This window comes from Nylanderia fulva, unplaced genomic scaffold (genome assembly GCF_048542155.1).
Source record: "Nylanderia fulva isolate GAGA-0341 unplaced genomic scaffold, ASM4854215v1 Scaffold53, whole genome shotgun sequence".
Taxonomy (NCBI): domain Eukaryota; kingdom Metazoa; phylum Arthropoda; class Insecta; order Hymenoptera; family Formicidae; genus Nylanderia; species Nylanderia fulva.
In genome coordinates, this window is record NW_028190621.1 from 130,452 (window position 1) to 147,969 (window position 17,518).

Sequence of the window (17,518 nt, forward strand, 5' to 3'; positions counted from 1 at the left end):
TCTGAACTTTTTTTTTTATTTTTTTTATATTTATTATTATATCCCTTCTAATTATATTATTAAATTTCTTAATATCAATTAAATCTATCAAAAACCGAGAAAAAACATCCCCTTTTGAATGTGGATTTGACCCTTCATCAAATTCTCGAATTCCATTTAGAATTCAATTTTTTATTATTAGACTAATTTTTTAAATTTTTGATATTGAAATTTTCCTACAAAGCACCATTAATTATTTATAAAACTGACGCCTATGTGCAAATAAATTTATTTTGATGCTATATTTCTGTCAAATTGACTGACGTTTTATAACATTATCGCCTTATATGTATCAAAAAGCATTTCTTAAGTGTATTACGAAACCACTATACTCTATAAGGTTTAATACACTCTCGAGATGAGAAAATGTGCATAGTCATTTGATCAAAAGAAGGAACAATTCGCCAAGTCACGCTATCAACATCAACGTAACATGACGGAAACACGAAGAAGAAGGAACGAGTATGTAAAGTTAGCCTCCATTTTTTAAATTTTGAAAAAATTATTAGAGTTCTGGCTGCCCCAATACAATATATTAATAATTAAGTATCATTTTTTTCTATTCATTTTAGCGCATTAAACAATATGGGTAAAAATATTTGTTAATATTCGAAGAAATTAGGAACTTAAATTATTATTATAGAAAAACAACAAATTTACTTAAAAACGATCCCCGTTAAAACTTTTGTGTTAAATATTTAACACATTCAGGTGTTAATTTAACATACTGCTGTTGTATTAATTGAACTTAAGTATTAAATTATTAAAACAACTAAAATAAGATGTAAAAATAACACAATGTGCATCTATTTTTAATAATTTTACATAATAAATATATTCTGTTTCAATAGTAACAAGATTTATATGTTAAAATGTAAAGCAAAAAATGCTGATATTTTATTTTATAATATAAGTAGGGATGATAAATTCTAAAATGAATACTTTAGTTAATTTTTACATTAAAACTATATTAATTTTACACAAAATTTATTTTTTAAATTACTGGAAGTTTTGCATTTATTTTAAAATATTAACACAGTATTTGTGTCTCCATTTAATATATTCATACTATGTTAAATTAACACAAAAATTTCTGTGGACCGTTTGGGATAACTATTAAATTTAACACAAATTTTTCAACTGTGTAGTCTGATTAATACATAAAAATTACACTGCAATAACACCCTGAATATGTGATCTCTCTACAAAAATAAATCTCATCGCCAGTGTTTGCTGTTATCTAAATAAAATTATATACATGATCATCTAGATGAAACTTTGGCGTCATCTTATCTTTATATAGATAATAGAAATATGATCTATATCTGCATCTTACGATTAGATAAAAAAAGTATTATCTTTACTAAATTATCTAGAATAATTTTCAGATAATTTCAATTTAGAATCATAACACATAAAAATACTTAAAATAGTCGAACTTAAGCAGTGAGCGATAAAAATTTCTAAATAAAAATATAAATACATATATTCTTATATATCTCTTTCATAATTTTTTTATAACCGTGTTTGCATAAGCAGTCTCAAATTATTATCTAGAAAATTATCTAGATGAATTGCCATATATATACAATTATATTTAAAACAAAATCATCTTTATCTTACCTAAAATGAATTTACATATTTTTATCTCATCATTATCTAGCTAATTTAAAAATCATCTAAGCACAACACTGCTCGAAGGCTACTAATTAAATACTTCATAATGGATCTTTATCATCCCTCTTTACGCGACTTTGTCTCATCTTTAGACTCCCCTCTAGATCCCCTAGGATCTTAACAAAGTTGCAACGCGGCCAAAACGTCGTCGGAGAATGTTTATCCGCCATCTATCTCTCACTCCGATCGTGAGATACCTCTCGGGGAGTGATACCAGCAACGTAACATACATATATATACCTCAGGTAAAATTGTATATGCATTGAGAAATCCCAGAAGAGCGTATAGATTTGACGGACAGCGTATATTTTATTCCCTTCTCCTTCTTCCCGCCTCCTCTCCCTCCCCCCCCCCCTCGTTACACGCCACCCTTCGTCCTCCCTCTCCTCCGCTTCTCTATCACGCACCCTCCCTACCAAACTTAGATCAATATGTTGCGTCATGTACCCCCCTTCCTCCCCTGCACCCAGCCCAATGTCTCACCATCCACCCGGCCACCCACTTCTCCGACACTCCCGCGCCCCGATCCTCCCTCTCTCGACCCAGACACCCACTCCCTCCATGTGAACCAGCGCCGCGTGTGACGTCACGCAGGGACGCGCCCCATTCATAGGCTCCCACGCAACGAGTCCAGGCCGGAACGGTGGAGAAAAAAAAGGAACAGAGCGAAGAGAAAGGAATCCCGTACGACGACGCACAGACGTAATAGCATATATAGTTGCATATATATATATATATATATATATATATATATAGCTCGATATATCGATAATCGCACGAGTTAGAGGTGGTAACTGTATTTTCGTCACTTTTTAATTTCTTTTATTTTATTTTGACGCAATTAAATGGCTGATTCTACACGAGAAAAAAGAGGGAGAGTTCTACCCTGATAGCACACATATCCGAAGACGTTCAGAGGACATCCTGAGGACGTTCGAATGTCCTCTGAATATTCTCTGAATATCCTCTGAATATCTTCTGAATATCCTCTGAATACTCTCTGAATATCGTCTGAATATTCAGAATATTCAGAGGATATTCAGAGAATATTTGAACATCCTCAGGATGTCCTCTGAACGTCTTCGGATATGTGTGCTGTGAGGGTAGAGCTATATATATATATATATATAGCTCGATATATCAATAATCGCACGAGTTAGAGGTGGTAACCGTATTTTCGTCACTTTTTAATATCTTTTATTTTATCTTGACGCAATTAAATGGCTGATTCTACACGAGAAAAAGGAGGGAGAGTTCTACCCTGACAGCACACATATCCGAAGACGTTCAGAGGACATCCTGAGGACGTTCGAATGTCCTCTGAATATCCTCTGAATATCCTCTGAATACTCTCTGAATATCGTCTGAATATTCAGAATATTCAGAGGATATTCAGAGAATATTTGAACATCCTCAGGATGTCCTCTGAACGTCTTCGGATATGTGTGCTGTCAGGGTAGAGCTATATATATATATATATATATAGCTCGATATATCGATAATCGCACGAGTTAGAGATGGTAACCGTATTTTTGTCACTTTTTAATTTCTTTTATTTTATCTTGACGCAATTAAATGGCTGATTTTACACCAGAAAAAAGAGAGAGAGCTCTACCCTGACAGCACACATATCCGAAGACGTTCAGGGACATCCTGAAGACGTTCGAATGTCCTCTGAATATTCTCTGAATATCCTCTGAATACTATCTGAATATCCTCTCAATATTCAGAATATTCAGAGGATATTCAGAGGATATTCGAACATCCTCAGGACGTCCTTTAAACGTCTTCGGATATGTGTGCTGTCAGGGTAGAGCTATATATATATATAGCTCGATATATCGATAATCGCACGAGTTAGAGGTGGTAACCGTATCTTCGTCACTTTTTAATATCTTTTATTTTATCTTGACGCAATTAAATGGCAGATTCTACACGAGAAAAAAGAGAAAGAACTCTACCCTGACAGCACACATATCCGAAGACGTTCAGGGACATCCTGAAGACGTTCGAATGTCCTCTGAATATTCTCTGAATATCCTCTGAATACTATCTGAATATCCTCTGAATATTCAGAATATTCAGAGAATATTCGAACATCCTCACGACGTCCTCTGAACGTCTTCGGATGTGTGCTGTCAGGGTAGAGCTATATATATATATATAGCTCGATATATCGATAATCGCACGAGTTAGAGGTGGTAACCGTATTTTTCGTCACTTTTTAATTTCTTTTATTTTATCTTGACGCAATTAAATGGCTGATTCTACACGAGAAAAAAGAGGGAGAGTTCCACCCTGACAGCACACATATCCGAAGACGTTCAGAGGACATCCTAAGGATGTTCGAATTTCCTCTGAATATCCTCTGGATCTCCTTTTTTAAATCTCTGGATATCCTCGGGATATTCTCCGAATGCCTTCCGGATATAGTGTGTTACTAGGGTATCGCTCACATTCGGAATGAAAAGAAAGCTATTCCGCCACCCCCTCCCTGTCTCTCCTCCCTCTCGTCTTCGGCGGATCGATGATGTGTCGTAACGACGCTCGCCCGCGATGACGTTTGTCATTGTACTCGCGTACTCGTGGCCATGACGGAAGCGTGCGTGCGGGCGTGCGTGAGTAGCGCGCGCGCACGTGTGCACGCAACCTCCCGGGGGGGTGAGGGGCGAGGGGCGAGGAGAAGGGGGTCAGGCAAGAGGGGGATTTACTACACAAAACTTTACCCCACCCACGCCTACGTTTACGCGCGATTCCGACGAGTCCGCGTCAAATTCCACGCTCGCGCGTCATTGATCAGCCCCCTCCCTGGATTTTTTACTTTTTATTAATAATCCGAAGCTGGAAATGGGATGAAAGGGAAGGAGAAATTCGAAAAAACGCGATCGTGAAAAATAAATGCTCGTTATAAAAGAGGGGGACAAAGGGAGGATATTCCATAATTTATTGGGGGGCGAGAGAGAGAGAGCTTTACGCATATCGGAATTATTTTACATGACGTCAAAAGGCGTGCGTGCGTGTATATTTATATCCCAAAAATGTCTCATCTGAATTTCCTTTCGATAATTATTCGAGTATTGAATCTTTGTAATTTATCTGTCGCGAAACTGGGTCATTAAATAAAACCGGGAGATACGATAATCGATAACGTCAAAGTTACTGGGCTAAAAATAATGAAGGAAAAGTCTAATATTATATTTCTTCTATTTATCGCGCTCGCGAGAGAAAGAGAGAAATGTAAATCTCTGTAAATTCACGACGAGCTGTCATTTCCCATAAACGAGTGTATTATAAAAATACCCCATCGATGATTATCTAGTCAAGTGTCATTTTTGCACCGAAAAATTCATCGTTATCAACCTCCTGAAAATCGATAAAATTCATATGTTATTTCTATATTATAAAGAGAGAAATGTAAATATCTGTAAATTCGCGACGAGCTGTCATTTCCCATAAACGAGTGTATTATAAAAATACCCCATCGATGATTATCTAGTCAAGTGTCATTTTTGCACCGAAAAATTCATCGTTATCAACCCCCTGAAAATCGATAAAATTCATATGTTATTTCTATATTATAAAGAGAGAAATGTAAATATCTGTAAATTCGCGACGAGCTGTCATTTCCCATAAACGAGTGTATTATAAAAATACCCCATCGATGATGATTCAGTCAAGTGTCATTTTTGCACCGAAAAATTCATCGTTATCAACCTCCTCGAAAATCGATAAAATTCATACGTTATTTCTATATTATAGAGAGAGAAATGTAAATATCTGTAAATTCACGACTGTCATTTCCCATAAACGAAAAATACCCCATCGATAATGATCCAGTCAAATGCAGTGTTCGCTGTTATCTAAAATTATATAGATGAAATTTTGGCGTCATCTTATCTTTATATAGATAATAAAAATATATATTATTATTATCTGTATCTTAGATAAAAAAATATTATCTTTACTAAATTATCTAGAATAATTTTCATATAATTTTGGTTTAGAATCATAGCACATAAAAATACTTAAATAGTCGAACTTAAGCAGTAAGCGATAAAAATGTATAAATAAAAATATGAATGCCTACATTTTTATATATCCCTTTTATAATTTACATTTAAAATTTATAACTGTGTTTACATAAGCAGTCTTCAAAATTATTATCTAAATGAATCGCCATATAATTTTATCTTTTATCTAGATTGTATATATTTGAAACAAAATTATCTTCATTTTATCTAAGATAAATTTACATAATTTTATCTCATCTTTATCTAGCTAATTTTTAAATCATCTAAGTACAACACTGGTCAAGTGTCATTTTTTGCTCCAAAAAATTTATCGTTATTAATCCCCTCGAAAATCGATTAAATTCTTCATATGCTATTTCTATATTATTTAACGCGAGAAATAGGAAGTTCCGGAAAGAGTCCGAGTTTGATAAATCGATCTACCAAATATATATATATATATATGTAGGCGTGTGTAATCCGATGCAGGGGAATAAGAATAATATTTGCGAAAGGAGGATAATCGCGGAACGGAACAGAAGAGGTGCAAATTCGACGGGCGTTAGTTTCTGTTTGCGAAAATCCAGCCGGATTTTCGAGGAAGAATAAACGAGGCGCGGGGATAATAACAAAGTTTTAAAAGTACGCTATCCATCTATATACATATATATATATATATATATATATATATGTCACCGATATTCGTCTCCTGCAGGCTCTATCCGCCGGACGTTAATCCTCCATCTTCGTCGATGAAAATCCGGTCGAAATTGCGCGAGTATATATAAGAGCAGAAAATACCACTCCGATGTAAATGAAGAGAAAGCAAAAAAAAAAAAAAAGAACCGTATCCGAGTGTGGCTTTTTAGTGACGGCTTCGCGCCCACGTATAGATAAGGGTTAATTGGTATATATAGATAGGTCAATTATTTCGACGTATTTCGACATTATGCGACATATACCGATTATCCGAATTAATCCGTTGTGCGACTTAATCGTTTCCAGGAAGCTGATATTTACCGAACGACGACATTTCCTCTCTCTCTCACTCGCGAGTTTCGATAACGTTATCGCCGCTAAATTTCGCCCGCGTCAAATCGCAGTGAATTATCTCCGTACGTCATCCCCCGTATGTCGTCACGAAATGAGGTAATCGCGAATTTCTGACTGACCGAACAGACGGCCGTGAAATATGAAAGAGAGAGAGAGAGAGAGAAATGAAACATGACGGGGAGAAACAATAGTTTCGATGATAAGGTTAATTTGTGGAACAGCGGGACATTAATATTTAATATTCCAGATGCAAAAGGTGAGTCTGTTTTCGTACAATTTATACGTTTAATCGAATGCAATTTCGTGTTGCGTTGAAAAAAAAAAAAAAAAACTGTTACACATCTACAATTTTTTCCTCATTTTTGCACTTGCTAATTTTGCCAAGACAGTAAAATTTGAAAAAAAAATAAAAGAAGCTGCGAGATAAAATTTACAAAATCAAGACAAGTTTACACATATTTTTTTACCGCTACATTCTACCATTCATGATAAATTTTCGCTCTAAGAGCAGTGCGGGCCTGATGGGTTTATTTTCCACACTTTTTGGTGTTGCTCCGATTAATTAACTACCATTTGCATCACTATATTTCTTACTTTATATGTTTTCATTTTTTTATTAATTATTTTGTTCAAGTAATTTTTTATGTAAAAAGTATAAATTACTTTAACAAAATAATTTATTTTATTACACATTTATAATTATACATTTTACATATATATATATATATATATATTTTTTTTTTATTAATTTTATTAATTATTTTATTAAAGTAATTTATATAAAATGTATAAATGACTTTAACAAAATAATTGATAAAATTAATAAAAAAATATATATATCTATGTAAAATGTATAATTATAAATATATATTTTTGAAGAGAGAGTCGCTGAACACAAAGATGTAATATTTTACGTCCAAAGCATTGACGTAATCAAATCAATTTATATCACCTTGATTTACCATGCATCATATATATCCTGCAGATATCTCTCTTCGATATATCTATATAATTTTCCGCGAATGTAATCTTTTTTTTACGTCACGGCATTCGAAGGGGTAATTTTCCGCATATGCCGAACGTAAAGCGGGAAAAAGAAGAAAGGTGTCAGGACAGATGCAATTCCATCAATCTGACCTGACACGACTCTCCTGGCCATTTATTTGCGTGCTTTCGCACTTACCTTGCTCGACCGTAAAGTGACCTTTCCGCCGCAGCGTGCGCAGCACCGGACCTCGCAGTAGTTGCAGATGTGGCCGACGCCGTCGGCGAACTTGGTTTTCAAGCATAAGTTACACGTGGCGTTCAGCTCCACACCTGCCTTCTTCTGCTTCTCCGAACGCATTCGTATCGTTTCCTCGAGAACTTGCACCTCATCCTGCTTTCGCCTGCGCAGACACACAGAGAAGACTTATTAAAGAAAAGCGATATTACGGACAACTGTCAAACATGTCCCTATCAGCACATCTCAATATTATACTCAATTTTTTTTCATGAAAAAAAATTAAAAATTAATTATTGGTTTTCTATCAACGGATAATTATTTTCAAGTATGAAAAGGGCTAATAAGAGCCAGATTTTTATTTTCTTGTTTTATTATATTATTATATTTTTATATTATTATTATTATTATATTATTATGTTACTTTTGTATAGAGGAATTTAAAAATAATTTTATTGCGTCTAAAATCTGCGCCTGATTTTTACTAACCTTTTTCATGCCTAAATTTGTATCTCAGAAGCTTTCAGATTTATTATATTTTAATTTCTTTATAATTAAAATATTAAATTAATTATATATTCGTTATAACTCTTGCTGGGCATCGAACATTTTTTCCTATTAATATTTAAAACTCTGTTTAAATATATCTGTTCATTAAAAAAAGAAGCATTAATCATATATATAATCATATTTTATTATATTATTATTTTATTTTTCTATAAATAAGTATAGAGGAATTTAAAAATAATTTTGTTGTATCTAAAATCTGCGCCTGATTTTTACTAACCCTTTTCATGCCTAAATTTGTATCTCAGAAGCTTTCAGATTTATTATATTTTAATTTCTTTATAATTAAAATATTAAATTAATTATATATTCGTTATAATTCTTGCTGGGCATCGAACATTTTTTCCTATTAATATTTAAAACTCTGTTTAAATATGTCTGTTCATTAAAAAAAGAAGCATTAATCATATAACTAATCATATTTTATTATATTATTATTTTATTTTTCTATAAATAAGTATAGAGGAATTTAAAAATAATTTTGTTGTATCTAAAATCTGCGCCTGATTTTTACTAACCCTTTTCATGCCTAAATTTGTATCTCAGAAGCTTTCAGATTTCTTATTTTAATTTCTTTATAATTAAAATATTAAATTAATTATATATTGTATAATTCTGTAATTAATATATATTCTTTATAACTTATATTCTTGTCGGGCATTAACATTAAAAAATTTGCTTAATAGAATCAGTGCACATATAAATTGAATAATAAAAAAATTGACTAAAACTGAGAAAAAAGCGCCGTCATAGATCTCGACGCCTGACGAAATTCCTCGGCGGAGCCGAGAAGATCTCGCCAGCTGTTTCTAATATGGAAACTATGTCCCGCGAGGACGGCAGCCAGATTTGTCAACCCTAACTCCAGCATTTGCAGACTCCCGGCGTTCTACCAAATCACCTGAGATAACAGTTCTCGCGCGCTCCTCCCTCTCTCATCTCTTCGCTCGCAGATTTATTTCTGTTCCGTAAATCGCGCCTTGAAAGCGTCCGGACGACGGGCGGTCGGGCAATCTCACCCTGAATGTGCAACGTGACGACGCCGACGTCACCCTTATCGCCGTCTTCGTCGTCTCCCCCCACCATTCCCATCACTCTGCGACTACCAGCATCCGCTCGCATCCATTAAGCCAATTTAGGACCGTGTGTCCTGTACAGCGCGAAATTAAGCCGGCGCGATTCTCTGTCAAAGTCGTTCGATTTATCGTCGAATATCGTGACATAAAGCTTTCGCTGCATCAATCTTACTTAATCAATTTTGATTAGATATATACATAACTACTATATATATATATATATATATATATATATATATATATATAATATTTCAAATATATAAAATATAAAATATATAATATATATAATATATAATATAATAAAATATATAATATATATAAAATATATGAATGTAAATAAACAAATGTCTATTATATATTTCAAATATATAAAATATATAATATATATAATATATAATATAATAAAATATATAATATAATAAAATATATATAATATAATAAAATATATAATATATATAAAATATATGAATGTAAATAAATAAATGTCTATATTTACTATCTCATAGATAGAATTTGAGAGAAAAAGCCAAGAACTGACTTAAGATAAATAAAATAAAATAACAAATAAATAAAAAAATTAAGATAAATTAATTAGAGGTATTTTCTTATTAATATTCGGTGCAAACTAATTGATGCGTTTACTTTGATTAAACAAATTTCCTGTCTCTGCATATATCATAGTTGCAAATAATAATTTATCGAACAACATTGAATCACTGAACAGGAATGTAGATTGCCTCGTCTACATCTAGAGAGAGACTGGTTGTCGATAATATTTATTTATCAACTATATGACGTCGCATTGGATGTGACGTTCACGTGACATTGTTGGAAGGGAAAAACAACGCAATTTATATAAGTTTCCGCCAGGCGGTGCCGCAGTCGTTCGTCGAAAAATAACGCGTGGCCTTAAATTTCAGGCCACGTTTTTATTTCGTACCCATTCGACCGTAATCGCATCTCTTTTGCTTCTGTTTTTTTTTTCCTTTTCTTTCTCTCCGCCCTCGGCTAATTACGGCGAAGAGCGCCGGCGAAAAAAAATGCAAGTGAAATTAATGAAGCCTGCGCAGAGATAAAATAAACATCGTCTGCGCACACACAATGGCACACTCTACGACGTCGGTACATTTTAAATATATCGCGATCTCCGCAGTCGGATAAACAGCCAGCCGTGTGTATCAAAAGAATCCTCTCTTTTTTATTTGTTTGCGCATTCATTCCGCTTTCAGGAAGGGAGATAGAGAATTTCTCTAATTACCGGCTTTCGGTTTATGCTATATAAAGGGTCGTTAAAATCTCACCGCATCTCTTTATTCCCAGCAATCTAATTCGCGTATACATGCATATACACGTACGAGTGTAAAATGTAAATGAAAAATGGAACTAGCACGCCAATCAGCATAATTGAAGAAAAAAACTGCTTGTCGATGCGGCAAGTATTTAAACGATGTACACACGCGTGATTTACTATACGTGTATATAAATATATATATATATATGTTAATGTGTGTGCAGGGCCTTCGTTAGAAGACGTTCGTGCGACAAATAAGTTATAATCGCCTGCTTCGGCCCTCGGGTAGGAGTAAAATGCGAGCGCACTTGGCACGCTGCGGCACTTTTTTTACGGTTCGGATCTTGGATCGCGTATATACTGTAATATTCGGGTATTCACAATAATCACACAAGTTTCAGGTACAAGTATACTTTATTTATTGTCCTTGCTGCTTTATGCGTACTGTCGTGCGTTACACACACTCACTCGCTCTACTGCGCATGCGCGTACACTACATCCCTTCTTTATTTTTATTTTTGATAGTACATATGTTTCTAATAGTAGACAATTAAATAATTGAATTGAAATGAGTTTAAGTAAGATAGAATCAACCAATATAAAATTAAATAAGATAAAATAAAATTACATTGCAATAAAGTTATAGTAAGATAGAATAGATTCGTACATTATAATTAGTACATCTGTATTTCATTTATTATCTCCCATTCTCCATTTACTTTTTTCAGGTGCATAATATTTCTTCTAAACTCTTTACCCGTAGAGTCGTTTTTTATTTTGATATCTCCTCCATTTACTTCTGTTACCGTGTGGGTGGTAGGATTAAAGTTCGAAGTTAATTTATTCTCTTTATTGATATTTCTTGCATATACCTTTTCTCCTACTTCCAAGTTGTTATCTGCAGCTTTTCTCTTCCGGTCTCCGTATTCTTTTCCTATTTCTTTCATCTCTCTATCCTTGTCTCTTACTTCTTGGTCTATTATTTTATTTTCAATGTCCATCTTAGCTGGTATTTTGTCTCGAAATTGTCTTTGATAAAATAATTCCGACGGCGATTTCCCTGTTGTAAGATGAGGTGTGCTATTGTACATCATTAAGTATGTAAATATTTGTTCCTTCCAGTCTTTTTTCTCTAGTTGACTAATCTTGAGTCTTTTTAGTATATCTCTATTTTGTCTCTCTACCTCTCCATTCATTTGAGGCCAATATGGTATGGTGTGATATAGCTTAATCCCGCATTCAGTGCAGTATTTTTTAAATGTTTCGCTTGTGAGTTGGTTTCCATTGTCACAAGTTAGAGTCGCGGGAAACCCCAACCGTGAGAAAATTTCTTTCAGGATTCTGATCGTGTCTATTGCCGTTATATTTCTTGTAACTTTTATCTCTTTATATCTACTGTAATAATCTACGATGACTAGTAAGTAATCATTACTGGGCAAGGGGCCCAAAAAATCTATTGCTACATCTATCCATGGCATGCTCGGAAGTTCCCTTCTTCTCATGGGGTTTGGTGGATTAGGGGCAGAGACTAGTGTACACCCTTTGCATGATTTAACCATGTTCTCCGCGTCCTTATCTATTTTCGGCCACCATACTTTCGTTCTAAGTCGATTCTTCATTGCAACTATTCCCGGGTGTCCTTCATGAGCGGCTTCTAATACTCTTTGTCGTAATGGTGGTGGGATGACTATTTTATTGCCTCGTAAAAGAATGTCTTCATTGAAGCATAACTCCGCTTGAAAAATTTTATAGTTTCTAACCGATTCGTCCCAGCTGTTGTTATATACGCCATTTTTTACTTTTAGGATTTCTCCGTCGATTGAAGAAGCGGCTTCGATTTCTTTCAGCGGTACTGCGATTGGTGTGCTATATTCGACAATCTGATTTATATAATTTTCGTTGTCAAATGGTTTTAGTGTGTTTGTCTTGCATAATCTTGATAATGGATCCGCGATGTTGGATTTGCCTGGTTGATAAATGACTTTATATTTAAACGCCTGTAGTCTCAAAACCCACCTTTCTATTCTGGCACATGGTTTGGATCTCTGTCCAAATATTATCTCCAGGGGTTTGTGGTCACTAATGAGTTCAAATTCTTTCCCGAAGAGATATATTTTAAAGTGTTCCACTGCCCACACGAGAGCTAGTGCTTCTTTCTCTGTTTGGCAATATCTTTTTTCGCAGTCTGTAAGGCTTTTGCTCCCGTATGCTATTATTCTGGGGCCATTGGAATCGATCTGAATGAGTACTGTTCCCAAACCGACTGGGGAAGCATCTGCTATTACTTGCGTTTTATCGTCCGGGTTGTAATAACCAAGCGTTTTTATTTTTGATAGGCTTTCTTTTAGGTCTTGGAACGCTATATTTTGATCTGATGTCCAGTATTTTTGAATATTTGTTGTTTTGTTTAATTTTAAGCGTAGTAATTTCCTGAATGGTTCTGTTAAGGTAGCCAGGTTCGGTATCCATTTACCTACGAAATTCACCAAACCTAGGAAACTCTGGAGCTCTTCGATGGTTGTAGGGCATCGACTGGTTTGTATTACTTTTATGTATTTTCCTAGGGGTTTTATACCTTCCTCCGATAATTCATGTCCTAGAAATTCCACCTTTTTGGTTTTATAAATGCCCTTCCTCTCGTTCAGCAGAACGTCATTTTCCTTCAGGACTTCCAATACTTTTTTCAGCCTTTTATCATGGGAAAGTTCATCTTGTCCGTACACAATTATATCGTCGATGAAGTTTGATGTGCCTTCGCATCCTAGAAGCATTCTTTCAAGAACCTTTTGAAATATCTCTGGGGCGCAGGATATCCCAAACATTAGTCTTTTATATCGGAAAAGCCCTTTGCTGGTGCTGAAAGTTGTTATGTACCGAGAATCAGGGTCTATCTCTACTTGATGAAATGCGTTTTTTATGTCTAATCGGGAGAAATATTTCGCTTGTCTAAAGTTTGGTAGCATCTCGTTCATCGTAGGCAATGGGTGGTTTTCTCTTATTATTGCTTTATTGGCACGTCGCATGTCGATGCAAATACGTACTTCGCCGTTTTCTTTTAATACAGGTACCATCGGCGATACCCATGGTGAAGGTCCGTGAACCTTTTCAATGATGTCGGAATCCTTCAGTTCTGCCAGTTTTTCGTTAACTTTATTTTCTAAAGGAATCGGTATCCTTCTATATGGTTGGATTACCGGTTTGACGGTTTTGTCTATTGGTATTGTAATTTTGACGTCTTTGAACTTCGGAAGTGGTTGGATGGCGTTTATTTGAAGACCGATTTGCAGTACCCCTAGCTCGATTGCGGTATTTTTCCCTAGTAGGTTTCGCGTCCCATTGCGAATAACGTAGAAAGTCGCTCTCCGTGGGGAATTATTGGTGTTAATGGTGATATCTGCTTGAAATGATCCAATAATGTCTAAAGGTTTTTTACTTCCATATGGCAGAAGTACTTTATCTGGCTTTTTTATTTGTTGATAAGCCTTTACCTCGTGTTCCTTTAGATATTTCCAGGTCTTATCGGTGATAACATTGCACTTGCTTCCTGAGTCGATTAGCATTTCAATCTTTATTCCTCCCACTAAACAATTTATAACCGAGTCCTCATCCAGATGGAAAATATAGTCTACTTCTTCAGTTTTAGTGTCTTCTTGCTTATGTTTGTTAGGTCTAGTTTCTGTCTTTTTTTCAAATATCTTTCTCTTTTGTTTTGTCCTGCAATATTCTCTGAAGTGGCCAAAGAGATTGCATTTGAGACATCTTTTATCTCTTGCTGGACATTTCTTGTCATACTGTGAATGCTTGTTGCTGCCGCATCTTGAGCAAGTCTCGTCGGCATTCCTATTATTTGCTTGTTTATTTGAACTTTTGTACTTTTTAAAGTCTAATTTGTTGATTTCATTATTATTTCGTTCTTGATGACTTAAGTCTTTTTTATTAAAGACTTCTAGTTGTCTGCTGACTGCTTCCAACGCGTTTGCTTCACTAATAATCTGGTCGAGTGTCATGTTGTCTCCTGTTGATAGTATTTTTTTCCGTAACTCCGTTGAATTGCATTTCTCTACTATTTGGTCTATTAGGTGTTCTTCAATGTTTGTAAACTTACACTTGTTTGCTTGGTTTCTTAATTTGAGTAGGAATTTTTCAAATTTTTCACTCTCTTCTTGTTTTATCAGTCTAAATAGATGTCTTTCATAAACCTTGCTTTGTTTTGGTGAAAAATATTCATCTAATTTATTAAGTGCGACCTTGTAGACGTCTACTCCTTCTGCTTCATCCACGTGTGCTCCTGGTATATTATAATAGATATCCTGTAAAGTTAGTCCTCCGGTGTGTAGGAGCGTTGCTCTTTTATTTGCTGGTTTATCTATGTTCAAAGCTAATAGATATATTTCCAGTGCTCTCTTCCATTTTTCCCAGCGTGTGCCTACAGAAGCTGGGTCACCGTCACAATCAAAACAATTGAGACTTGTCAGCGTCGAGGCTAGTTGAGCCATTTAGATGATCTGAAATTAAATTTAAAATATATATTTTTTTTCATGGCCCTTTATAGCATTTGCTAACAGATTTCTTTGCGTGGCCCTTGAAATATTGAACCATAAAGAACTTTTGTTCTTGTTGCGTGGCCCTTTAGCATTTGCTAACAGATTTATCTGCGTGGCCCTTGTAATGTCATGATTAAGTAAGCGACAATATTGAAACATGAAGAACCTTTGTTCTTATTGCGTGGCCCTTCAGTTCTTTTGACTGCATGGCCCTTGTCCAGGATTGACATACGTTATACCTGACGAAATTTTTTTTTTTTTTTTTTTTTTTTTTAGTTATAATAATCTCGTCAAGCAACCGTAGTACCCGGAAAGTTTGCACTTTCATGCGTTATTGACATTCTTTATGTGCGTGGCCCTTTTATTACTTGCTGTAATCAATGTGCGTGGCCCTTTGCATACTTGTAATTAATTTATTTCGTAATGTATGATTCATTTAGAAGTAAGTAAAGTCTTCCGACATTGTCATTTGTATGTATCTTCTAAACTGACTTGTTTTCTATAGCAAATTTATAGACGTCAATTGACAATGCACGGAGGTTAGTTTACTTTACTTTTTTTTTTTTCTTTCCTTTTACCTGTTTATTTACTTCTTGGCACTCAAGTTCTTCTTCCTCGTCGCCACTTGTAATATTCGGGTATTCACAATAATCACACAAGTTTCAGGTACAAGTATACTTTATTTATTGTCCTTGCTGCTTTATGCGTACTGTCGTGCGTTACACACACTCACTCGCTCTACTGCGCATGCGCGTACACTACATATACGAAGGCCGAGCTTCGACCGGGGGGTTGTTGGCACTGCGACGTGCCGGCATCGTCTCATGTTTCGATAATAGAGAGCATATATCGCGTACAAAACAAAAAACCAAGCTTGCCCCGCACACATATATACGAGAGATTTTGGAAAATTTATTTTTTATTTTTTCACGCTCTAACAATAAATTCTCGACCGCACGATATTTCTCTTGGAAAAAGTCTCCCGAGTTTGTTCATAAATTATTTTAATTAGATTAAATTAGAATAAATTATATTAAATTATATTCATTAAATTAATTAAACTATATTAAATTAAATTATGTTATGCTTTATATATAAGTTCTCTACCTTGGTGTAATTTGCACGTTCCCTAAAAATAAATAAGGCGAACTTGGAGAGATTTTTAATTTCCAATTTTTCTAGAAATTAATCCTTCTGTCAATGAACGAATATTCAGGTAAATAAATAAATGTTAAAAATACGTTGAGACTTTCGTCTCCGTTCGAAATAAAATACAAAGAGTCTTTGTATTCGGAAACCTCCTGAAATATAACGGGAAAGAATGTTCGCAAGACCCAGCAGCTGCTATATCTTTAAATTGTCAAACGCAGCTGTTACACGAGTATCTATAAATGGATAAAAAGATGAAAAATTACGCATCGACAAAAGAATTAAACAAAATCTTCTTGCGATAACGATCCAGACGTGGACCTTTAACCACCCAGACATCCTCAGAATTATCCTAAAAATATTCAGGATGGTCCAGGACATTTGTAGAATATTTTAAATTATTATTATATATTTTATGAAAATTTAATATCCATGTATAATTATTTTTATTATGCGAAACAAGTTATAGTTTGATAACTATCTCAAGCATATATGTATTTTTTGAAAAAAACTACAAGAATACGAAAAACTACTGGTATAATAATAGTTCTTCAATAATACATTATTGAAGAATTATTGTTATATTAGTAATTTTTTCATATTCTTATACTTTTTTATATAGGTAAATTTTTTCCGATATAAAAATCAATATAAATACACATTCTTTTCATATTCTATAAAAGTCCTTGGAATATCCTGAGAATGAATTAGAGATAAAAAATGAGCGATAATTTACTCTTCCTTAGAACATTTGGAGATTTTAGGATTAAAACAGGATATCCTGAGGATATTTGTTATATCCAGTGTTGTGCTTAGATGATTTTAAAATTAGCAAGATAAAGATGAGATAAAAATATGTAAATACATCTTAGATAAAATGAAGATAATTT

The 17,518-nt window shown here is 34.3% G+C and overlaps 1 protein-coding gene across 1 annotated transcript in view; it reads right to left on the reverse strand.

The window, feature by feature from the left end:
• Nucleotides 1–17,518, reverse strand: part of Rim (Rab3 interacting molecule) — a 108,920-nt gene that overhangs the window by 78,473 nt on the left and 12,929 nt on the right. Inside the window, 1 exon segment of the mRNA XM_085487306.1 lies at nt 7,963–8,167. Coding sequence (XP_085343432.1) covers nt 7,963–8,167 — 205 coding nt within the window.